At 45.4% G+C, this 24,671-nt stretch overlaps 1 protein-coding gene and 1 pseudogene across 2 annotated transcripts; both read right to left on the reverse strand.

Annotated features, from left to right (window-relative positions):
• Positions 1 to 13,102: 13,102 nt before the first annotated feature.
• On the reverse strand, positions 13,103 to 15,032 carry LOC141594014 (transcription elongation factor 1 homolog). 2 transcript variants are annotated; one of them, XM_074414232.1, is made up of 4 exons: positions 14,874 to 15,032; positions 13,799 to 13,919; positions 13,560 to 13,652; positions 13,103 to 13,427 (listed from the first exon to the last, which is right to left on the reverse strand). In XM_074414232.1, the coding sequence occupies exons 2-4, from the start codon at positions 13,909 to 13,911 to the stop codon at positions 13,367 to 13,369; spliced, it is 267 nt and encodes an 88-aa protein (XP_074270333.1). In that variant the 5' UTR covers positions 13,912 to 13,919; positions 14,874 to 15,032; the 3' UTR covers positions 13,103 to 13,366. The 2 variants fall into 2 exon arrangements, with proteins under 2 accessions (XP_074270333.1, XP_074270334.1); XM_074414233.1 differs by lacking the exon at positions 14,874 to 15,032 and adding an exon at positions 14,045 to 14,165.
• A 282-nt stretch (positions 15,033 to 15,314) lies between these two features.
• On the reverse strand, positions 15,315 to 17,395 carry LOC141596132 (putative pentatricopeptide repeat-containing protein At5g37570; annotated as a pseudogene).
• Between the last annotated feature and the right edge of the window lie 7,276 nt (positions 17,396 to 24,671).

The following is a 24,671-nucleotide window of genomic DNA, read 5'->3' on the forward strand; positions in this document are numbered from 1 at the left end:
TACGGAGAATATTGTTCCGGGAACCCGGAATCCCGAAAAACCGTGTATTATATACTTCAATTTGAGCCGTTCGGGAGGTCGTACCGGACCTTGTTTCTTTTTCTCCCGGTTTTTCAATCACGCGTCCGAGCTCATTTCAGGAATTAACCTGATGGGGCATATTCTGCACCCGCTGACCGAGTCAACATATTGAGCAAGGTCAAAGATATCCACAAGCAAGTCAACGACTTAGACAGCCTCACCGACGCAGCCCGTCGGCCTGTCTCCTGGGTCTCGGCTGGGACAACTAGCCAGCGGGGGCACATATCCGCGAACTCATATCCAAGACCCCTCGGCGGCGAGTCAACAGGGCCCGCCGGCCTGCCATGGGTCCCTCGGCCGAGGGTAGATCAGTCTTTCCACCTGCTAGCCACTTGGCCACTACGTGACAAAAGGTGAAAGTCTATAAATATTCCTCAACCCTCATTGAGGAAAGGATCCGAAAAAGAACCTAAACACCTCATAATCTGGTATTATCTTCCTTATCTCTCTACAATACATACTTTGCCAAGTAACACATAACTTAATCCTCTTAAGTTTACTGACTTGAGCGTCGGAGTGAGTTCGCTCGGTGCAAAGCCGAGCCTTCAATTTGTTCATTGTTTCAGGAGACCGAAAGGAGGATTCAATCAAAGACGTCATTCTACAAGCGCGTGTGGTAACAAATAACTGCTCTGGAATTACACCCGGAACAATTGGCGTCGTCTGTGGGGAAAGATACTAGAAGCTAGTCACATTCATTCCCAAACAAAACAAAACCAACCCAACAAGCTAAGAAGATGTCGAAACAACCAGAGATGGTGCTTGTGGAAACTGAATTCTACCAAGATGACACATTCCACAACTCGAAATCGGGCGATCCCCACCGGCCGTATCACCGATACGACGAACGGGATGCCAAAGGAACAAGATACACCGCTGCCCGCCGACCAAGTCACTATCATGGGACATGTGGTTGATGCGGCTAAAGCAAGCTACTCCTGGACCTAATGGGTAGCACGCCGACTCACACTGTCACAACGACAAGAGCGGCGGCACCCCCACAGGAGACCAGGGCCCAAAATGTGACTCCGAGAAACTTGAACGGAGCATTGGAACAGACAAGACAAGTTTTTCTTTAGAGTAGGAGATCTAGTCCTAAGAAAGTCAGCCGCCACCAACAAAGGAAACATCCACGGCAAGTTGACGGCCAACTGGGAAGGACCCTACAAAGTGGTTGAGGAAATGAGGCCGGGTACATACTGGCTGACAGACATGGAGGGTGTGCCTTTGATGAGCCATTGGAACACTGACAACCTAAGGAAGTACTTTGTATAGCGGCGGAGGTGTCCAAACCCATTGTGGGCACCCCAACGCATGATTATATCAAATGAAGAATAACGCAAGTTTTCCATCAAAGTGCTTGTCCTCTCCATAGTCGTTTCGAGGTAGACGCCACGGCCCAAGCCGGGCAGTCACCCCAAGAAGTAGACGCTACGACAGTCACTACCAGCGCAGTTGATACTTGCGAAAGCGACCAACATGCCATAGGAACGTATAAGTACAGTTGAGACGCAATTCTAGCCGCCACGGCCAACCGAAGGCCTGGCAGAGGAAGCGATCAATATGTCTACAGATACGAACGCTGTCGCGCCGTAACCTCTAGTCGCCTCGGCCAACCGAAGGCCTGGCAGAGGACACAACGGTCGATACGCTAACATGTTAACAGCGGCGGTTGGGAATCGCAAATCTGACGCCTCGGCCAGACCGAGAGTGAAAGAGGAAGCGACCAACATGCCAACATGTTTAAAAAACGTTAAACACAGTTGAGATACGCATTCTAAACTGCCTCGGCCAGGCCGAGGTAGAAACAAAATAAGCGCTCAATTAATAACGTAAGAAGACAACTCAGACGAAGACAAGAAAAGACCTCGGCCAAGTCAGAGGCAAAATAAGCAAACTCTTATTAAAAGTGTTAACAAGTTACAAGTGAGGAGAATACAGACGACGGCCATCCCCATAGGGATAAGCCAAAACACAACCTACCAAAATTTTACAAAAAACAAGGAAAAGAAAAACAAAAGGTTACAGACATATCATTTGAAGCGCCAAAAGATGGCAGGGAGGAAAGGCTTAATAATTGGCCCCCGAACAGCTGAAGCTATCCGAGATACCGGGTGAGCCTGGTGACGACCGCCCGTCTCCCTATGCCTGCTGCTGCCCGCCATCGGCGACGTTAGCAGTATCATCTTTTGTGGACGACCCAGAAGCATTCTTGGCAGCCTCAGCCTCAGCTGCCTTCATCCTCTCAGCTTCCTCCTTGGCCTCCTTAACCTTCTCAGCAAGGGCCGCCTTCTCCGCGTCCTCCTCTTCCTCCTTCTTCACCCTCGCCTCCTCCTTGGCCTTCTCCTCCTTGGCCTTCTCCTTAGCTTCAAGCTTGTCATCAAGCAGCTCGTCAAATTTTTGCCACGGAAAGGAGCCATCAAGGGGAAAGAGCTCCCCAATCACTTCCCTTGCAGCTTCTTCGGCCAGGTCCCGGTATTGGGCGCACATGTTAGGGAGGATAACGGTTTGGAGCGTCTCGATGTCCTCCTCCCTTTGAGCGATGATAGCATCCTTATTCCGAACCACCTTCCCCTGGGCCTGAAACATGCCCCTCCATTCGTCCCTCTGCTTAGCATGAAAGTCGGCGACTTTCTGAATGTCGTCACGCCCCTCCAGCAGCTTAGCAGCTTCAGCCGCCGCAGCCTCGGCCTTGGCTCTCTCAGCAAGGACTTCCTTTTCAGTGTCCTCCCTAAGTTTTCTCTCAGCACGAACTGCCTCTTCAGCCTCAGCCTTGGCCCTCACAGCTTCCTTGTTCGCAGCGTCGAGTTCAAACCTGAGCCGCTCGAGCTGATTGGAAGCTTCAGCAATGACCTTGTCTTGCTCCACAAAATGAGCACCGGCCACATCAGCCCACTTAGCCAGCATCCTAGACAGACCTAGGGCCTCCGACCTAAGCTGGGCGGAGGTAGGCTTTGGGAAGGAGGAGACGACGGAGGCATCTTTACCACCCGTCTACACAGGCTGCTTCTCAGGACGCCGTTCAACAGTGTGTCCGGTAGACGGCGGCGACGGAACTGCAAAAAATTCAATCAAGGCATCTGTGTCAACATACATGAACCTACCAGAGAGCCTGTCATCAGGAACGCCTAATGAACCGGCTAAGTCTGAGCCACAGGTTAGATTTGTACCAGTCTTGGCCTTCTTGGCCGGAGGCCCCTTTTCCTTGCCAGCCTCGGTAGCAGTAGCGGCAGTAGAAGCAGAAGCAGCAGCGGCATCAGTAGGCTCTTTCCTCTTACGGAAGAGAGGAGATTCCTCTGCCAAGGTGACCTCGTCCTCGGTAATATCAACGACCTCCACCGGCTCCTTCTGGACTGAAGGGATGGGAGGTGGAACTGATGTTGACGTCGTCGCCGCCGAAGGCTTTGTTTTTCGAGTTCGGTGCGGTATCTTACCGGCGACCTTCGCCTGGGCCGCCGTCGTATTAAGGGCCTTCAGCTGCTGATCCATGAGATCATTTGGCGGCGGTCTACGGTCACGGGTCTCGGCCTTAGGATGCAAGTTAACAACTGTCTTGTCCTTGGCAAGCCCCATCCTCTTAAGGATTTCCTCAGACAGGTCCGGGCCAAAATGGTCTGCAAAGGAAACAAAGCAGGAATTAAGTAGAAGAAATAAATCAAAGTTCAAGAAACAGAAACATTAAAAACAGGAATGAGCCTCACACCGACCCCACTCACCCCGTCCGAGGGCCGGTATGAGGCCGACATGGCAGAGCAGCTCATCCTGAAGAATGATCTGCGTCGGGGGAATCCATCTCTTCGGCGTCCCATTCTTCTCCGCCTCAAATTCATCGCCAGCTTCTCATCCGCACTAAGAGGGACCTTGTTGGCGTCCATCTTAAGCTTACTCCGGGTGACCCATTTATCATGCTCCGCCTTACTCTCGCATCGCAAGTTGACTTGGTGCTGGAAGGACCGAGGCAGTGGATAGTCATCCGGAACCTCAACGTACACCCACCGATCTTTCCAGTCCTTGCAGGAAGAAAGCTTATCAACGGAGACGTAACCCGGCTCCATCTGCACGCTGTACCATCCAACGCGACCAGGGGCCGATGGCCGAAGGTGATGGAGCCGGCGGAATAAGTTCACCGTCGGGACCTCCCCCTTGAAAAGGCAGAGCCACACAAAGCCGACTATAGTCCTAATGGCCAACGGGTGCAGTTGGGCCACGACGACGTTCATGGCTCTAATGATGGCCATAACGTATTCATTCAGCGGAAACCGGAGCCCGTACTCCAGATGCCGGATGTATACGCCGGTGCAACCCGGGGGAGGGCAACAGACGGCATGACCCTCCTCAGGGATAACAATTTTGTATCCCCTGCCGAAGTAGAAATGGCCCTCGAAAAGTGTTTCGCCGGAACAACTGGCGAACTTATGGGCCCAAGCACGGTCAGGGCAGACCTTACAGGCGTCGCCGTGATCCATGATGTACTGTCTCCCCTCATTAGGACGAGGCCTTTCAACATCATCAACATCATCATCCTCCTCCCATTCCTCTAAAACTTTTGGATCAACTTCGGGAGAAGGAGACCTAGGACCCCCGGACCTTAGCGGGACGGCGGCGAGTGCCTCCTCTTCATCAAGACGCGACGGGGAACCCCCCGGCGCACGGTTACTAGGTCCGGCATCAGCAGAAGACATGGTAGCAACAATTACTTAACAAAATAAGAGATTGAGAAAAATTTGTTTGTTTACCTTGAAGAAAAGCACTAGCCGAAGTAACGACTCTGAAGATTAGAAGAGAAGGAAGCCCTTGAAAGTTTAGAGAGAAGAAAATTTTTAGAGAAAATGAAATTGGTGGCCAATTTCAGGGACTAACAGCCCTATTTATAGGGGAAAGCCCATGAAGAAGGACCAATCAGGGCACAGCCCATGAAACGTCAGCCAATCAGCGAACAGACACGTGTCGGACATGCAACCACGGAATGTCAATCGTTGCAACAGTTGAACGTCAATCAACGCAACAGTGACCAAGCGTCTTCAACACGCCCCTTCATATCTCTTTGCCTATTCATCTTCCTCAACAAATTCCTAAGTATCTGTTCTCCGGCGGCCACATGATCAACCAAGCTAGGTAGCACCGGCCGGGGGCAATCAAAAACAACCGGCACTCTCAACCCAGGTCTCGGCCAGCGTCACTTTCTTTTCCACATCGGATGCCCTTTAACATCCATGTGGAAGGGGGATATGGTACGGCCTAAGCAGAACCAAGCCGAGGTAGAAGAAGCCGGGGCAGAAATTTTTACAAAAACTTGCGCAGAATATACGCTCAACACACATCGGAGCCCATACCACGGCATAGACTACGCTGGGGGCAAATTGATGGGGCATATTCTGCACCCGCTGACCGAGTCAACATATTGAGCAAGGTCAAAGATATCCACAAGCAAGTCAACGACTTAGACAGCCTCACCGACGCAGCCCGTCGGCCTGTCTCCTGGGTCTCGGCTGGGACAACTAGCCAGGCGGGGCACATATCCGCGAACTCATATCCAAGACCCCTCGGTGGCGAGTCAACAGAGCCCGCCGGCCTACCATGGGTCCCTCGGCCGAGGGTAGATCAGTCTTTCCACCTGCTAGCCACTTGGCCACTACGTGACAAAAGATGAAAGTCTATAAATACTCCTCAACCCTCATTGAGGAAAGGATCCGAAAAAGAACCTAAACACCTCATAATCTGGTATTATCTTCCTTATATCTCTACAATACATACTTTGCCAAGTAACACATAACTTAATCCTCTTAAGTTTACTGACTTGAGCGTCGGAGTGAGTTCGCTCGGTGCAAAGCCGAACCCTCAGTTTGTTCATTGTTTCAGGAGACCGAAAGGAGGATTCAATCAAAGACGTCATTCTACAAGCGCGTGTGGTAACAAATAACTGCTCTGGAATTACACCCGGAACATAACCAATTTGATTTAAACCTTAAATAACGAGCATAAATAAATTTTTCAAGATTATCCGAGGTTCGACGAATGCTAGTTTATGGCATACCGGCACCCCCAAATGTCTTCCGTTAATACTCAAATTTTGCGTGACCGCTTTATCTGACCCGAGGAACCTCCTATGTGATTTCCGGAGAATTTTGTTCCGGGACCCTGTTATCCCGAAAAACCGTGTATTATACACTTCAATTTAAGCCGTTCGGGAGGTCGTACCGGACCCTGTTTTTTTTTTCTCACAGTTTTTCAATCACGGGTCCGAGCTCATTTCAGGAATTAACCTATTCGATTTCAGTCTCAAATAACGAGCATTAATACATTTTTCACGATTATACCAGGTTCGACGAATGTTGGTTTATGGCATACTGGCACCCCAAATGTCTTCCGTTGGTACTCAAATTGTGCGTGGCCGCTTTATCTGACCTGAAGAACTTTCAATGTGATTTCTTGAGAATTTTGTTCGAGGGCCCCGGAATTCCGAAAAACCGTGTATTATACACTTCAATTTGAGCCGCTTTATTTGACCCGGGGTATTTTCTATGTGATTTCCGGAGAATTTTGTTCCGGGACCCTGGAATCACGAAAAACCGTGTGTTATGCACTTCAATTTGAGCCGCTCGGAAGGTCGTACTGGACCCTGTTTCTTTTTCTCCCGGTTTTTCAATCACGCGTCCGAGCTCATTTCAGGAATTAACCTATTCGATTTCAACCTCAAACGAGCATTAATACGTTTTTCACGATTATCCAAGTTTCGACGAATGCTGGTTTATGGCATACCGGCAGCCTTAAAAGGCTTCCGTTGATACTCAACTTTGCCTGGCCGCTTTAACTGAGCCGAGTAACTTTCTATGTGATTTCCGGAAAATTTTGTTCCGGGACCCTGGAATCCCGAAAAACCGTGTGTTATACACTTCAATTTGAGCCGTTCGGGAGGTTGTACCGGACCCTGCTTTTTTTTTCTCTCAGTTTTTCAATCACGCGTCCGAGCTAATTTCAGGAGTTAACCTTTTCGATTTCAGCCTCAAGTAACGAGCATTAATACATTTTTCACGATTATCCGAGGTTCGACGAATGTTATTTATGGCATACCGGCAACCCTAAATATCTTCCGTTGGCACTCAAATTTTGCGTGGCCGCTTTATCTGACCCGAGGAACTTTCTATGTGATTTCCGAAGAATTTTGTCCAGGACCCTGGAATCCCGAAAAACCGTGTATTATACACCTCAATTTGAGCCGTTCGGGAGGTCGTACCGGACCCTGTTTCTTTTTCTCCCGGTTTTTCAGTCACGCGCCCGAGCTAATTTCAGGAATTAACCTATTCGATTTCAGCCTCAAATAACGAGCATTAATACATTTTTCACGATTATCCGAGGTTCGAGGAATGCTGGTTTATAGCATACCGGCACCCCCAAATGTCTTCCGTTAGTACTCAAATTTTGCGTAGCCGCTTTATTTGACCCGAGATATTTTCTATGTGATTTCCGGAGAATTTTTTTCCGGGACCCTGGAATCACGAAAAACCGTGTGTTATACACTTCAATTTGAGCCGTTCGGGAGGTCATACCGGACCCTGTTTCTTTTTCTCCCGGTTTTTCAATCACGCGTCCGAGCTAATTTCAGGAGTTAACCTTTTCGATTTCAGCCTCAAGTAACGAGCATTAATACATTTTTCACGATTATCCGAGGTTCGGATAATGCTGGTTTATGGCATACCGGCACCCCCAAATGTCTTCCGTTAATACTCAAATTTTGCGTGGCCGCTTTATCTAACCCGAGAAACCTTCTATGTGATTTCCGGAGAATTTTGTTTCGGGACCCTGGAATCCCGAAAAACCGTGTATTATACACTTCAATTTAAGCCTTTCGGGAGATCGTAACAGACCATGTTTCTTTTTCTCCCTGTTTTTCAATCACGCGTACGAGCTCATTTCAGTAATTAACCTATTCGATTTCAGTCTTGAATAACGAGCATTAATACATTTTTCACGATTACCCGAGATTCGATAAATGTTGGTTTATGGCATACAACGGCACCCCCAAATGTCTTCTGTTGGTACTCAAATTTTGCGTGGCCGCTTTACCTGACCCAAGGAACTTTCAATGTGATTTCTTGAGAATTTTGTTCCAGGACCCAAAATTCCGATAAACCGTGTATTATACACTTGAATTTGAGCCGTTCGTGAGGTCGTATTGGACCCTGTTTCTTTTTCTCCCGGTTTTTCAATCACGCGTCCGAGCTCATTTCAGGAATTAACCTATTCGATTTCAGCCTCAAATAACGAGCATTAGTACATTTATCACGATTATCCGAGATTCGACGAATGCTGGTTTATAGCAATACGGCACCACGAAATGTCTTCCGTTGGTACTCAAATTTTTCGTAGCCGCTTTATCTGACCCGAGGAATTTTTTATGTGATTTCTGGAAAATTTTGTTCCGGGACCCTAGAATCCCGAAAAACCGTGTGTTATACACTTCAATTTGAGACGTTCGGGAGATCGTACCGGACCCTGTTTCTTTTTCTCACAGTTTTTCAATCACGCGTCCGAGCTCATTTCAGAAATTAACCTATTCGATTTCAGCCTCAAACAAGAATTAATACATTTTTCACGACTATCCAAGGTTCGACGAATGCTGGTTTATGGCATACCGACATCCCCAAATGTCTTCCGTTGGTACTCAAATTTTGCGTGGCCGCATTATCTGACCCGAGAACTTTCTATATGATTTCCGGAGAATTTTGTTCGGGACCCTAGAATCACGAAAAACCGTGTGTTACACACTTCAATTTGAGCCGTTCGGGAGGTCGTACCGGACCGGGTTTGTTTTTCTCCCGGTTTTTCAATCACGCGTCCGAGCTCATTTCAGGAATTAACGTATTCGGTTTCAGCCTCAAACGAGCATTATTACATTTTTCACGATTATCCAGATTCGACGAATGCTGGTTTATGGCATACCAGCACCCCCAAATGTCTTCCGTTAATACTCAAATTTTGTCTGCCACTTTATCTGACACGAGGAACTTTCTATGTAATTTCCGGAGAATTTTGTTCCGGGACCCTGGAATCCCGAAAAACCGTGTGTTATACACTTCAATTTGAGGCGTTTGGGAGGTCGTATCGGACCCTGTTTCTTTTTCTCCCGGTTTTTCAATCACGCGTCCGAGCTCATTTCAGAAATTAACCTATTCGATTTCAGCTTTAAATAACGAGAAATAATACATTTTTCACGATTATCCGAGATTCGACGAATGCTGATTTATGGCATAGCGACACCCCCAAATGTCTTCTGTTATATATTACTCAAATTTTGCGTGGCCGCATTATCTGACCCGAGAACTTTCTATTTGATTTCCGGAGAATTTTGTCCGGGACCCTGGAATCCCGAAAAACCGTGTTTTACACACTTCAATTTGAGCCGTTCGAGAGGTCGTACCGAACCCCGTTTGTTTTTCTCTCGGTTTTTCAATCACGCGTCCGAGCTCATTTCAGAAATTAACCTATTCGATTTCAGCCTCAAATAACGAGCATTAATACATTTTTCACGATTATCCGAGGTTCGACGAATGCTGGTTTATGGCATACCGGCACCCCCAAATGTCTTCCGTTGATACTCAAATTTTGCCTGGCCGCTTAATCTAACCCGAGGAATTTCTATGTGATTTCCGGAGAATTTTGTTCCGGGACCCTGGAATCCCGAAAAACCATGTGTTATACACTTCAATTTAAGCCGTTCGGGAGGTCGTACCGGACCCTGTTTCGTTTTCTCCCGGTATTTCAATCACGCGTCCGAGCTAATTTCAGGAATTAGCCTTTTCGATTTCAACCTCAAATAACGAGCATTAATACATTTTTCACGATTATCCGAGGTTCGACGAATGCTGGTTTATGCCATAGCGGCATCTTCAAATGTCTTTCGTTGGTACTCAAATTTTGCGTAGCCGCTTTATATGACCCGAGGAACTTCTATCTGATTTACGGAGAATTTTGTTCCGGAATCCCGAAAAACCGTGTATTATATACTTCAATTTGAGCCGTTCGGGAGGTCGTACCGGACCCTGTTTCTTTTTCTCCCGGTTTTTCAATCACGCGTCCGAGCTCATTTCAGGAATTTACCAATTCGATTTAAGCCTCAAATAACGAGCATAAATACTTTTTTCAAGATTATCCGAGGTTCGACGAATACTAGTTTATGGCATACCGGCACCCCCAAATGTCTTCCATTAATACTCAAATTTTGCGTGGCCGCTTTATCTGACTCGAGGAACCTCCTATGTGATTTCCGGAGAATTTTGTTCCGGGACTCGGGAATCCCGAAAAACCGTGTGTTATACACTTCAATTTGAGCCGTTCGGAGGTCGTACCGGACCTGTTTCTTTTTCTCCCGGTTTTCAATCAGGCGTCCGAGCTCATTTCAGGAATTAACCTATTCGATTTTTGCCTCAAATAACGAGCATTAATACATTTTTCACGATTATCCGAGATTCGACGAATGCTGGTTTACGGCATAGCGACACCCCCCAAATGTCTTCCGTTGGTACTCAAATTTTGCGTGGCCGCATTATCTGACCCGAGGAACTTTCTATGTGATTTCCGGAGAATTTTGTCCGGGACCCTGGAATCCCGAAAAACCGTGTGTTACACACTTCAATTTGAGCCGTTCGGGAGGTCGTACCGGACCCGGTTTTTTTTTTCTCCCGGTTTTTCAATCACGCGTCCGAGCTAATTTCAGAAATTAACCTATTCGATTTCAGTCTCAAATAACGAGCATTAATACATTTTTCACGATTATCCGAGGTTCGACGAATGCTGGTTTATGGCATACAGCACCCCCAAATGTCTTCCGTTGATACTCAAATTTTGCCTGGCCGCTTTATCTGACACGAGGAACTTTTTATGTGATTTCCGGAGAATTTTGTTCCGGGACCCTGGAATCCCGAAAAACCGTGTGTTACACTTCAATTTGAGGCGTTCGGGAGGTCGTACCGGACCCTGTTTCTTTTTTCTCCCGGTTTTTCAATCACGCGTCCGAGCTAATTTCAGAAGTTAACCTTTTCGATTTTAGCCTCAAATAACGAGCATTAATACATTTTTCACGATTATCCGATGTTCGACGAATGCTGGTTTATGGCATACCCCCCCCCCCCCAAATGTCTTCCGTTGGTACTCAAATTTTGCGTGACCGCTTTATCTGACCCGGGGAACTTTCTATGTGATTTCGGGAGAATTTTATTCCGGGACCCTGGAATCCCGAAATACCGTGTATTTATACACTTCAATTTGAGCCGTTCAGGAGGTCGTACCGGACCTGTTTCTTTTTCTCTCTGTTTTTCAATCACGCGTCCGAGCTCATTTCAGGAATTAAACTATTCGATTTCAGCCTCAAACGAGCATTAGTACATTTTTCACGATTATCCAAGGTTCGACGAATGCTGGTTTATGACAAACCGGCAGCCCTAAAAGGCTTCCGTTGGTACTCAAATTTTGCGTGGCCGCTTTATCTGACCCGATGAACTTTCTATGTGATTTTCGGAGAATTTTTTTCCGGGGCTCTGGAATCCCGAAAACCCGTGTGTTATACACTTCAATTTGAGCCGTTCGGTAGGTCGTACAGGGCCCTGTTTCTTTTTCTCCCGGTTTTTCAATCATGCGTCCGAGCTCATTTCAGGAATTAACCTATTTGATTTCATCCTCGAATAACGAGCATTAATACATTTTTCACGATTATCCGAGGTTCGACGAATGTTGGTTTATGGCATACCGGCACCTCCAAATGTCTTCCGTTGGTACTCACGGTTAAACCAGCATTCGTCGAATCTCGGATAATCGTGAAAAATGTATTAATGCTCGTTATTTGAGACTGAAATCGAATAGGTTAATTACTGAAATGAGCTCGGACGACGCGTAATCGAGTACAACTGGTTGTATAGAATAGAATCCTAACTTTATAATGTGTTAACTTGAATTTAGACCTATAGTCACGAGTTTTATTTGAAAGAATCTGAGCTCCTTTATAAAAATACATAACTTAAAAAATTATAATGAAACGCAAAATAATACTTCCTCCAATTCACCATTTTCTTCCCCTTTCTTTTTTGCATAGGAAATAAGAAATTGAATTTCAACCACACCAAACACACTACCCCAAATGTTATTGAATTTTGGCAACACAAATTCATCCAAAAAAGAAAATAGGGAAGAAAACCTGAATAATCCGTTTACGGAAACAGGGAAAAGAATAGTGACTATAGATATCAGACTGCATCGGAGGGAGTATATATGAGCTCAATTAGATTTTAATTTTTGACATTAAAAAAAAAATCAAATCAAAAATTATAAAAGCTCGAAAAAAAGACACATAAATTCAGTTAAATTGGTTGTGCAATATAAAGGGAGGAGGGAAAGGAAGAAGGGTTTTGTTCGACTCGAAAATATCCGTCTTAATATTAAAACAAGTCAAATATATTCTCATTCAGTATATGACAAATCTTTTTCTTTTTCCTATGCATTCTGTTTTTGTCGTATTCATACTACTTGACACGTCTTTAGTTAAGACAGATACATCCATCTTGAACAAAAAATTGTGTTAACTCGATCGTGATCGATCCAAACCGACTATTTTAAAGAATCGGTTGTCAGACGCTCCATCACAAGTATGCATGTAGGCTTACACAACATTCTTCTTTGGTTATTTTATTGATAATTAATCTATTGTAATTTGTAACCACTTATCCGAAAATCAGGATGAGAATCGGACCGGAACCGGAAAAAATAGGTATCAGACTACATCGGAAATCCCGTCCAAAACCGGACCTGACCAGTTGGAGCGGAATTTCTCTATACTCGCCTACTTACATTAACTTTACAAGGATGTATTAATATACTTATAAAAATGAATAAATAAATATATATTATTATTCTCATATAATAACGACAAATTAAGCATAGTTGAACAACACTTATAATTCCGCTATTTCCGGTTCATTCCGGTCAGGATCGGAAAAAGGGGCTTATAAAACTTCAAAAGGAGAAAACAACATTCGTCAAGGTACTGACTACTGACTACTGACTACTGCTGTCAAATTATAAGATGATTACAAGCTCTTCTGTATCTCACCATAGCATTACATTGAAAAAACAACTAAGGAATGGAAGCAACAATATATTACACAAACCAGTTTGCACCAATTCGTTAATCTTACAAACCTAGTACCTCGGGTCTCTAACTAACATTCATATCAAGTACAAGATTGATTATTTAATTAAAGAGAAAGCGACACTTCTCGCTCAGCTTCACCAAAGCTTACTCAGCATCGCCTTCCACGGTGTTGACTCGCTCACATTCATCAATCCATTCACTGTATCTGTAGAAACAAAACAGATGGCGATTAATAAAAGAACATGTAATTACATTCATCAATCCATTCTCAAGCACTTTAGTCGAGACTATCTCACACTAGCTAAGCTTACTAATATAAAAAAAGGTCAAAACTTACATGTCAATGGGTTCAGTTAATGCTGTGGCGGAAGTCAAAAAACGTTCCTGGCATATCCCGCATTCTGCTAGGCCAGTCATGTCCTTCATATCACTGGACACCAAGTGAAACAGTACATGTGAGTCCACCAATCATTAAAGTAAACTGCATCTAAAACTAAACGAATAAATCAAGTCCGAGACATGCGTCTCAATATGACTTATTTCAAAATTAACTTCGGGATTGTAGCATAAACTTACATGGTGCACTCTACGCTAGCCCCGTGATTACAGAAAGGGCAACAGAAAACAGTGTCAAGCTTATCCATCCTCTTCCTTGGAGCTGGCTTTGCCCTAGACTTTCTCTTTCCCATTATCAGAACTGACAGTATCAAATAACAAGAAAGCGTTAGAAAGAAGATAAAGAGACGCACGATGAAAAAACAATGATCTATAGAGAATGCATTCATGAAACAAGTACTAGAGATTCAGATAAAGGTGACTTACAAAGGGGTTAAGTTTGATGAAGGTGAAAATTTAGAAATTGATGAAGGCAGATAGGTAAAAGACGCCCAGAGAGTGAAAGGAGGCAGCAAAAGCAAAGGGTTTGGCTCTCAAGTTTCTTTGACGTAGAGTAAGGAAACATGAGGTATGTGATGGTTTTTATACATCACAAATTTTCCTAATTCTATTACCAAATTAATATTTCCAAATTTAATAACCTAATCCTATTAGGAATCAAAAATTAATATTTCCAAATTTAATAACCTAATCCTATTAGGAATCAAAAATTAAGATTTCCAAATTTTTGTGGGTGAAAATTTAGGAACTTTAACACACAAATTATTCGGTTATTCCAAGTATTGATTGATTGATAATCACATCAGTAACTCTCAAATTAACGAAAACCCTAAATTTATACATAACCCCAAAACGACAATTTCCATCCGATCGATTCAAGTATTGATTGATACAAACTAGCGCAATATCATCCGTAAACCCCTACAATTATACAAACCCTAAACAATGCACATTAAAATACTCGAAATATTCATAAAATTACCAGCCAAGAAAATGCTAGAATTCAGTTTTACAGAACACAAAACTGGTCTTTTACGTAGCTTACTCAGAAACATTACAACAAAGAGAGTTGAGATCTTAATCGCCATTTAATGAGTAACAAAGCAAACTATGATAATGTACAAAGTTTACATTTGTTAACTGATGACGACAAATACGGAATACTTGTACAGGTTAAGGAGGCAATTGGGCAAAAGAAAGCACCATGAATCTGAAATTTCTAAAACAGAGAAGGAGTTTCAGAAGGAGCACACACCATTGTTCACTTGTGTCTAGTGATGGAATTATCAGGCGTGCTCCTGCAACCAGGCATACGCTTTGGATGACTGCTCAAATAGCAGCACTGGTACTCTCACAGCCAAATAGCCAACAATATTTCACGATTCCCAACGATGTCCGACAGTGCTATCTATTTCACATCTGATATTACTCTAAGAATACTACGAATCATCTTTAACGTGTGGCAAGGAAATTGTTTCTCTTGGCTTAACCCAACTACGACCGGCATTGATACGAATTTGCGGAAGCGGTTTAATAGAAAATAAAATAAAAGAATATTTGCCTTGAATTCTTATGTCGTATTCAAGTCAATGGGATATTTGTTATTGTTAGACCTATAACAATAACAATGGGACCAAACTCAAGACCTATTGAGATCGGACAAGTTAATATTCAAAAACGCGTTTGAACAATTAACGGAAAAATGCCAACAAGCAATTTGTGATTTTTGATTAAACTTCTGAATGACAATTACAAATAATTAGCAGCTATAAATAACAACAAGAAAGGTTGGTCGAGCAAACTAAGGCAGCAAAAAGTCCCTCCTTAAAAGAGCTAATTAAGACCACTAATTAAGCCAAATTAAGACCCCTTATTAGTAGCATAAAAACAAAGGAAACTAAAGAGATTCACTAAGACTTCCTTTATTAGCTAAGATAACAAAGTTATAGATGATAATTTATAAACTTGTCACACATTATCTGTCGACGGTCCACTGCAAGTTATTAAGCAAACGAATTGCGTCATTGAGCCAAACAGAGCACCCCTCTCCATTGCTAGCACAACACCGTCATCATTGGCACTCGTATCATCGTCACCCTTGTCACCCGTATCAGGCATATATCCGAATTCCTTGACTTCCCAATTGGTCCCTTACATTAGAAACATTTAGTCAACGGTCAGCTTCGGCATAGATATTAGACAGAGAAACAAATTTCCACCATTACGTGGCTCAACTTCAACGAGATGCGTAGCCACTAACTCCGCCAACTCAGGATTACAGTGCAATCTACATTCTACATGCCACAAGAAGCGCTCCCCAGGCTTCACGGTGAAACCCAGCAAGCATTGACTTGAGAATATCATAGGCAGCTTTTTTGGTGACCAGAACGACCTAGAAGATCAACCATACAAGCATAATGATCAGCAGAGGAAGCAATTAGATAATTGTTCATCATCATATCAAATAAGCGGCAACGCTCTTCGACAAGTCTTAAAATCAGGTTGTTCATTGGTGCCTTGACCATGAATAGAACAGAAAAATCGCTCTTTCCTTATTACCACATTTGGCATTCATGTCCACCAAAGCCGCGACAACATCAGGTCGACAATGATCAAAAGAGCTACAATTCATAACAAACGAATCAAGCTCCCTTGCAAGATGCAAGTTCTCCAATTGTGCACAAGCCGAAATTAATTTCACCATATTAAACTCATCTGGCCTAGTGATACTCCCTAGCATCTCCCTAAAACACTTAACCGCCTCATCCGCCTTTCCATTTTGCAAATAACCGAATATCAAAGCCGTCCAAAAGGAACAATCTTTCTCCCAACACTGATTAAACAACCACCACGCAGAACCACTTTTAGCATACCCATCAAACATTGTCGTAAACGTAACAAAACTCTTACTAGGCATCTTATAAAACAACCTCTTCGCCTCGTCAAACTCCCCTTTCCTCAAATACCCACTAATCATAACATACCAAGACACATGATTCCTCTTCGGCATTTCATCAAACACCTTCCTCGCTCTACCCAAGTCCCCATAATTCACACACGCCTCCACCAACGCAGTCCAAGACACCACATCTCTCATAGGCATTTCATCAAACACCTTCTGTGCATTACCAAGCAACATAAATTTCCCATAAAAATCAACTAAACTCGATCCGACATACGAATCATACATAATTCCATACTTTATCGACAACCCATGAACCCCAAACCCAACAAAACCATTCAATTCCCTACTACAACGCTTAATCAATGGCAGAAACGTATATTCATCAGGACAAAACCCAGAAACCCGTAAACCCGACAACACCGAAAGCGAATAACTTAACGAAGAATGATAATCAAAACAACCCTTTAAAAATGCATTACAAAGACAATCATGAGGATAAACAACAGAATTAAACACAGAAGTTTGGTAATCAAAAGAGGTTTTATTATTATTATTATTCATGTTAAATCTATCGAAAAAGCGAGAAATGAAGTTAGCAATTATGTAAAGATCATTATGGAGACCTTTTTTAATGATATGAACATGAATTTGTTGGAAATTTGTAAGAGTTTTGCAGGATTTTAGATGGGTAAATGGAGGTAAAGTAAAATGTTTTATCATTGTTTATTTGTTTTAAGGAAGTTGAGGTTTTTGACATTGTTATGAGGTTTTATTGAGTTTTGTAGTGTGTGAAGGAGGAGGAGGAGGAGGAGGAAGGGTCTCTTTTGTGTTTCTTTGAATGCAAGACAAAGGGGGCAAGGAACAAGGGTTTTGCTTGACTCGAAATTCGAAAATACTCGACCCGTAATTAACCCGATTATGAACGAATCGATCCAAAACCGACTATTTTGACAAACAAATACTCCTTTAGGTCATGTTTTTTTGGACTTAATTCAGCTCAATTTAATTTAATTTAGTTTAGTTCACCATTCAGTTCAGTTTAGCTCATCTTTTCACAAATTAATTTCCAGTTTAGTGAGTGGAAAAGAACAGGGTCTTACTTCAGTTCAGTTCAGTTCAACTTCATTAAATTCAATTCAGTTCAATCCTTTTCAACAGGGTTTACATAATATTCTTTGTTAGTCATTTTCCGGCCAAATAACCAAATTGGTAAAAAAAGTGGAGGGTATTCGCCAGATTGGTAAAAAAACTACTCCCTCCCATCCAGACCAAAGGTTACAGTTGCTTTATCACACTTGTCGAGACACGTTTTGTAACGTGCATATCTTTAGTTACACATTATTAAAAATTATAAAAATTTGATATTCTTATAGCATTCATGACGATAAATCAAACAAGATCTCACATGACTATATTTTGTCTTATAGATTAAGAATAATATCAAAGATTCCCTACGACCATGAATAGTGCCAAAAAGCAACTGTAACCTTTGGTCTGGATGGGAGGGAGTATGGTTTATGACGAATTGGTAAAAACAATGTGGAATTGTGACAAATTGGCCAAAAAAGTAATAACCATGTTTTGTTTACTATTCTTATAACTAAACTTGACCAGACTACCCTTGCCCAAATTAATGACCCAATGAAAAACACTAATCTAAATCTTGGCAAATATGGCAATTTGAGACATCCCAGTTCCGATATAATCCAAATTACCCTTGCCAAATTAATGACCCAACTAAGGACGAGTCACTTCGAGTCGGGTCGATTTCGGGTTTGCAAGAATTCAGGTCTTGTCATTTAAATTCGGGTCAGTCATTATCAAGTTATTTATGAATAATAATCAGTTTATAACAATAATCAGTGCACATCATGGAGGACACTTTTACCCTACACTTTGGAGGAATGACTAAACAATTGGATAACATTAAGATCATGGAAGGAGAAAAGGATTATGCAAAGGAGGCTTGGTGCGTGATACTAGTACGCAAGTTTTTCGTGTTGAAAAGGATGAAAAGGATGGGTTGTTTGTTTTTTACTCGTTTTGTTATATTTCTGCTTCTTGTGAATTTTCTGGGACCCTACTCTCTGTAGGTCTCTGGGATTTTATCCCTTCTATTAATTGATGGGGCATATTCTGCACCGCTGACCAAGTCAACATATTGAGCAATGTCAAGGGCATCCACAGCAAAGTCAACGACTTAGACAGTCTAGCCGATGCAGCCCATCGGCCTGTCACTTGGGTCTCGGCCAGGCAACTAGCCAGCCGGGGCACATATCCGCGTACTCATATCCAAGACCCCTCGGCCAGCCTGCCATAGGTCCATCGGCCGAGGGTAAAACGGTCTTTCCACCTGCTAGCCACTTGGCCACTTGGCCACTACGTGACAAAAGGTGAAAGCCTATAAATACTCCTCAACCTTCATTGAGGAAAGGATCCACAAAAATTGACCTAATAACCACTATTCATCTGGTAATATCTTCCTTATCTCTCTACAATACACGTTTAGTCAAGTAACGCATACTTAGCCCTTTAAGCTTACTGACTTGAGCGTCGGAGTGAGTACGCTCGGCAAAAGCCGAGCCCTCAGTTTGTTCATCGTTTCAGGAGAGATCAAAGGAGGATTCAAGCAAAGACGTCATTCTACAAGCTACGAGTGGTAACAAATATCTGCTCTGGAATTACGCCCGGAACAATTGGCGCCGTCTGTGGGGAAAGACACTAGAAGCTAGTCATATTCATTCCCAAACAACAAAAAAAAAAAAACACAAAAAACCCACCCAAAAAGCTAAGAAGATGTCGAAACAACAAGAGGTAGTCGCGACCGACGAAACCACATTCTACCAAGATGATACTTTTCACAATTCTGGAGTTGTGCAGCCCTCCACCGGCGGAGTAATCCAACCGGAATTCGGAATGCCGATAATACCGGACATGCCGCCGCCCGTCAGCCAGGTCACCATCATGGGACATGTAGTTGACACAGCAAAACTGAAGATGCTCCTAGACCTAATTGGGAGTACGCCGGCTCACACTGTCACGCCAACGAGAGCCGCGGAAACCGTCCAAGAGACCAGGGCCCAGAAAGTGACTCCAAGAAACTTGAACGGAGCACTGGGAGAAGCAGACCCTGCCAAGACGCCGGAGGAGCCTAGGGTGCTAGTGGTGGACCTGAGCCCTCCCCGTACTCACGAGAGGACAGCGTCGCCGCAGCACCGACGAGGTGCAGACCGGGGGAGCCAGAGAAGCCCGACTCAGCAGAGTCGGAGAAGAAGTCCGAGCCGGAGAAGGAGTCCTTCCCGCTACAAGGAGAGGAGTCGGACTAGGAATGCGAGGAGCCGATCGCCGCGTGTCATTCGACACGTGGTCAGACAGCCCCTCAGTGATTATGTCCTTAACACCGCCGTGCCAACTAAGCTGAAGTTGCCGGCGTTCACCTACAAAGGAGACAGTGACCCAACCGACCACGCCGAGGCCTTCGAGTCTTACATGTCGGTATGGGAGCAGCCCGATGAGGTCTGGTGCCGAGTCTTCCCAACGACTCTGCATGGGATGGCTCAAAATTGGTACAAGGGGCTTCCCGACGGCTCGGTATACTGCTTCGCCGACCTAAGAGACGCCTTCGTAGCCCAGTACTCTTGCAACAAGAGGAGAGCCGTGGAGACGTCGGACCTCCTAACTATCAAACAGGAGGAGGGCGAGTCTCTACGAAGCTATGTGAAGAGGTTCGACGGCAAGGTTCAGCAGATTAGGGAGATCAATCCCGAGCTGGCGGCTTTCGCACTGATGAAAGGTCTCCCAAGGGGAGACTTAAAAGATGAGCTCATCAAGTACGGGGGCCTGGGCCTAGACGCACGCCGCTAGGAAGATGGCCGACCAGGCCATCAAGGTGGAAGATATTACCTGGGCCTAACACGCTATCCAGAAGCAGACGCGGGCTCACACTGTCATCCCGACAAGAGCGGCAGTCACCCCCAGAAAGCAGACACCGCGACAGTCGCGGCCAGCACAGTTGATACTCGCAAAAATATTCAAAATGCCTTAGAAATGTTAAACACAGTTGAGATACACACTCTAAACTGCCTCGGCCAAGCCGAGGCGGAAACAAGAAGAGACGCTCAATTAATAACGTACGAGGGCAACTCAGACAAAAACGAGAAAAGACCTCGGCCAAGCCAGAGGCAAAGTGGAAACACTAAATACAGTTGAGACGCTCAACTTTTAAAAGCGCAAGTAAAAGAAATAAGGTAAAGGCCTCGGCCATGCCGAAGGCAAAAGAGACGAACTCTTATTAATAATAACAGGTTACAGGTGAAAAGAATGCAGACGACGGCCGTCCCCATTGGGATAAGCCAAAACACAACCTACCAAAGTTGTACAAAATACAAGGAAAGAAAAGCAAAAGTTACAAATATGTCATTTGAAGCGCCAAAAGATGGCAGGGAGGAAGGGCTTAATAATTGGCTCCCGAACAGCTGAAGCAGATCTGCTGTAAACTTGTTCTCATCAAGCAGCACATGGTAGTGTGTGAGGAGCTGAAGCTATCCGAGACGCCGGGTGAGCCTGGTGACAACCGCCCGTCTCCCTATGTCTGTTGCTGCTTGCCATCAGCAGCGGTAGCCGCATCTTCTTCAATAGGCAACCCAGCAGCTTTCCTAGCAGCCTCAGCTTCAGCAGCCTCAGCCTTGGCCTCGGCAGCATCAGCTGCCCTCATCCTCTCGGCTTCCTCCTTGGCCGCCTTAGCTTTCTCAGCAAGAGCTGCTTTCTCCGCGGCCGCCTCCTTCTCCATCTTCGCCCTCACCGCCTCCTTGGCCTTCTCCGCCACGGCTTTCTCCTTAGCTTCGAGCTTATCATCAAGCAGCTCGTCAAATTGGCCCCACGGAAAGGAACCATCAAGAGGGAAAAGCTCCCCGATCACTTCCCTAGCAGCTTCTTCGGCCATATCCCGGAATTCAGCGCACATGTTGGGAAGCATGACGGTTTGGAGCATCTCAATGTCCGCCTCCTTTTGCCTGATGATGGCCTCTTTGCTCCGAATCACCTCCGCCTGGGCCTTAAACAGGTCCCTGGATTCGTTCCTCTGCTGGAGATAGAGGTCGGCATGCCTCTGAACAAGGTTACACTTCTCCAAAGATCTTCGCAGCCTTCTGCCGCCGCAGCCTCGGCCTTGGCTCTCTCAAAGAAGGACCTCCTTTTCAGCGTCCTCCCGAGTTTTCTCTCGGCCAAGAGCGCCTTCTCAAGATCTCCCCCGAGCCTCGCTCATTGAGGAGATCCGGCCGCCGACGCAGCCACCGCTTAGTGGCATTACGCTCAAAAACACTTGAGCCACGGCTTTCTCCGCTCTACGATACGAGCACCGGTAATCACGTTCCACCTCGCCGCCTCCTTAATCAGCTTCGTGCCTTCCTCTATAAGCTGGGAGACGGAAGCCTTCTGGGATGAAGGGACAGTGGTGACACTTGGATTACCAGCCTGCAGCTGGGAGAGGGAAGCCTTCTGGGATGAAGAATTAACGGTGACGCCTTGATCACCAGCCTCCACTTGCTGCCCAATAAGAGCGAAAGCCGACAGCGGCTGGTCTACAAAAATTTAATAAAGGCATCAGTATCAACATGTATCGACATATCAGAAAGCCTGTCATCAGGAGCACCTAATGACCCGGATAAATTTGAGCCACAGGATAGATGGGTACCATGCTTGGCCTTCTTGGCCGGAGGAGGCACTTCCCTGCCAGCGGTAGAGGCTGTCTCCTTCCTCTTACGGACGAGGGGAGGTTCTTCCTTGTCAGAGTCCCCCTCATCAGGAATATCAACAATCTCCACCGTCTTTTTCTTAGGGGGGATGGGAGGTGGAACCGGTGTCGACGCCGTCGCCGCCGAAGACTTCGTTTTCCGCGTCCGACGCACTACGCCGCTAACAACCTTCGCCTGGGCCTCCTCCATGCTCAAGCCCTTCAGCCGTTTTTCCATAAGATCATTCGGCGACGTCCTGCGGTCATGAGCTAGAGCCTTGGGATGCAAGTTAGCAACGGTTTTATCTTTGTGCAGCCCCATTCTCCGGAGGATATCCTCAGACAGGTCCGGTCCAAAGTGGTCTGCGAAAGAAACAAAGCAAGAGTTAAGTAGAAGAAATAAATCAAAGTTCGAGAAACAGGAACGTTGAGAATGGTAATGGGCCTCACACCGACCCCACTCACCCTGTGCTAGGGCCGGTATGAGGCCGACATGGCATAGGGGCTCATCCTGAAGAATGATCTGCGTCGGGGGAATCCATCTTTTCGGCACCCCACTCTTGTCCACCTCAAAAAGCCTCATCGCCAGCTTCTCATCCTCCTTAAGAGGGACCCTGCTGGCATCCATTTTGAGCTTCTTCCGGGTGACCCATCTGTCGTGCTCTGCCTTAGTCTCACACCGCAAATTAACTCGGTCTTTGGAAGGAGCGGGGCGGCGGATAGTCATCCAAGCACCTTAACGTACACTCACCGACCTTGCCGGTCCTTGCAAGAAGAAAGTTTGTCAACGAGAGACATAACCGGCTCCATTTGCACACTTTGTGCCATCCGACTTGCCAGAGAATGGTTTGAGATGATGAAGCCGGCGGAATAAATTCACCGTTGGGGCCTCTCCCTTGAAGAGACAGAGCCAGACGAAGCCGATTATGGTCCTCATAGCCAACGGGTGCAGTTGGGCAACGGCAACGTTCATGGCTCTAATGATGGCCATAACGTACCCATTCAGCGGAAACCGGAGCTCATACTCCAAATGCCGCATGTATACGCCGGTGTAGCCCGGTGGAGGGCAACAGACGGCCTGACCCTCCTCAGGGATAACAATTTTGTATCCCCTACCGAAGAAAAAATGGCCCTCGAAAAATGTCTCGCCGGAACAACTGGCGAGCTTATGAGTCCAAGTGCGGTCAAGACGGACCTTACAGGCATCGCCGTGATCCATGACGTACTGTCTCCCCTCATTAGGACGAGACCTTTCCGCATCATCACCGAAGTCATCACCCAAATCACCAAAGGAATCATCATCCTCCCATTCCTCCAGAATTTGAGGATCAACTTCAGGAGAAGGAGACCTAGGGCCCCCCGACGCAGGTTTACTAGGTCCGGCATCAGCAGAAGACATGTTCACAGCAATTACTAACGAAATAAGAAGTGAGAAAATTTGTTTGTTTACCTCGAAGAAAAACACTCGCCGGATCGAAGACTGAAGATTGGAAGAAAAGGAAGCCCTTGAAAGTTTAGAAAGATGAAGATTTTGGAGAAAATTTGAGAAAATGAAATTGGTGGCCAAAATCACGGAATAACTGCCCTATTTATAGGGAAAGCCCATGAAGAAGGACCAATCAGGGCACAGCCCATGAAGCGTCAACCAATCGCGAACAGACACGTGTCAGACATGCAACCACGGAATGTCAATCGTTGCAACAGTTAAATGTCAATCAATGCAACAGTGACCAAGCGTATTCAATACGCCCATTCACATCTCTTCGCCTGTTCATCTCCCTCAACAAATTCCTATGTACCTGCTCTCCGCCGGCCACATGATCAACCAAGCTAGGAAGCACCGGCCGGGGGCAATCAAAAACAACCGGCACTCTCAGCCCTGGTCTCGGCCAGCGTCACATTCTTTTCCACATTGGATACCCTTTACGCATCCATGTGGAGGGGGGATATGGTACGGCCTAACAAGAACCACGCCGATGCATCAGAAGAAGCCGATACCAAAAATTTTGCAAAAATACTTACGCAGAATATACGCTCAACATACATCGGAGCCCATACCACGGCATAGACTACGCTGGGGGCAAATTGATGGGGCATATTCTGCACCGCTGACCAAGTCAACATATTGAGCAAGGTCAAGGGCATCCACAGCAAAGTCAACGACTTAGACAGTCTAGCCGATGCAGCCCATCGGCCTGTCACTTGGGTCTCGGCCAGGCAACTAGCCAGCCGGGGCACATATCCGCGTACTCATATCCAAGACCCCTCGGCCAGCCTGCCATAGGTCCATCGGCCGAGGGTAAAACGGTCTTTCCACCTGCTAGCCACTTGGCCACTTGGCCACTACGTGACAAAAGGTGAAAGCCTATAAATACTCCTCAACCTTCATTGAGGAAAGGATCCACAAAAATTGACCT

The sequence above is a fragment of the Silene latifolia genome, chromosome 8 (assembly GCF_048544455.1).
Source record: "Silene latifolia isolate original U9 population chromosome 8, ASM4854445v1, whole genome shotgun sequence".
Taxonomy (NCBI): domain Eukaryota; kingdom Viridiplantae; phylum Streptophyta; class Magnoliopsida; order Caryophyllales; family Caryophyllaceae; genus Silene; species Silene latifolia.

Excerpts from the sequence above, each read along its gene's own strand:
- LOC141594014 (XM_074414232.1), bottom strand. The coding sequence starts at position 13,911 with ATGGGAAAGAGAAAGTCTAGGGCAAAGCCAGCTCCAAGGAAGAGGATG. Across the intron at positions 13,653-13,798 it reads GCTAGCGTAGAGTGCACCAT|TGATATGAAGGACATGACTG; the intron begins GTAAGTTTATGC and ends CTTGGTGTCCAG. Across the intron at positions 13,428-13,559 it reads TTAACTGAACCCATTGACAT|ATACAGTGAATGGATTGATG; the intron begins GTAAGTTTTGAC and ends TTGTTTCTACAG.